Source organism: Penaeus monodon, chromosome 24 (genome assembly GCF_015228065.2).
Source record: "Penaeus monodon isolate SGIC_2016 chromosome 24, NSTDA_Pmon_1, whole genome shotgun sequence".
NCBI lineage: Eukaryota > Metazoa > Arthropoda > Malacostraca > Decapoda > Penaeidae > Penaeus > Penaeus monodon.
The window spans coordinates 15,496,655-15,497,162 of record NC_051409.1 but is presented as its reverse complement, the minus strand read 5'-3'; the positions used below and the strand labels follow the sequence as shown (position 1 = coordinate 15,497,162).

Here is a 508-nt window from a genome sequence, read left to right as displayed (position 1 = left end):
TGACTTCCTAACGAGGACGCCTTAACGCCCCAGGCTGGTGAACCCTCTGGCGCAGCTCCTCACCCACTACATGTACACGTTGACGGTGCTTCCGACGGCACAGCGAGTCGTCGAGGAGTTCTTCCCCGGATTGCCGCCCTTGGAGGAGCTCTACCAGGGCAGCCAACTGACCCTTATCAACGGCCACTTCGCGCTCGACACCCCAGTGCCACTTTTGCCGAACCAGGTGGAGATTGGCACCATCAACGCCAGGGAACCCAAGCCGTTGCCGGAGGTAGGATCGTGGTTTTTCTTTATTTATTTTTCTTTCTTTTTTTTCCTTACGTTTTTCTTCAGTTTCGTTTTTTCTTCATTTTTCGTTGCTTTATTTTTCTGTTTTCCTTGTTTTTTTTTTTTTTTTCTCTTACGCTTTCCTCTCTGTTTTTCTTCTGCGCTTTTGTTTTCTTTTTTTCTTTCTTTCTTCATTGCGTTTTTTATTTGTTTCTACTCCATAAAGTAAAAAAATAAG

The 508-nt window shown here is 45.3% G+C and overlaps 1 protein-coding gene across 1 annotated transcript in view; it reads left to right on the top strand.

The window, feature by feature from the left end:
• LOC119588628 (UDP-glucosyltransferase 2-like) overlaps positions 1-508 on the top strand; it is a gene marked incomplete in the record, with an annotated part of 30,326 nt that overhangs the window by 17,839 nt on the left and 11,979 nt on the right. Inside the window, 1 exon segment of the mRNA XM_037937266.1 lies at positions 34-274. Within this exon segment, the coding sequence (XP_037793194.1) occupies positions 34-274 (241 nt within the window).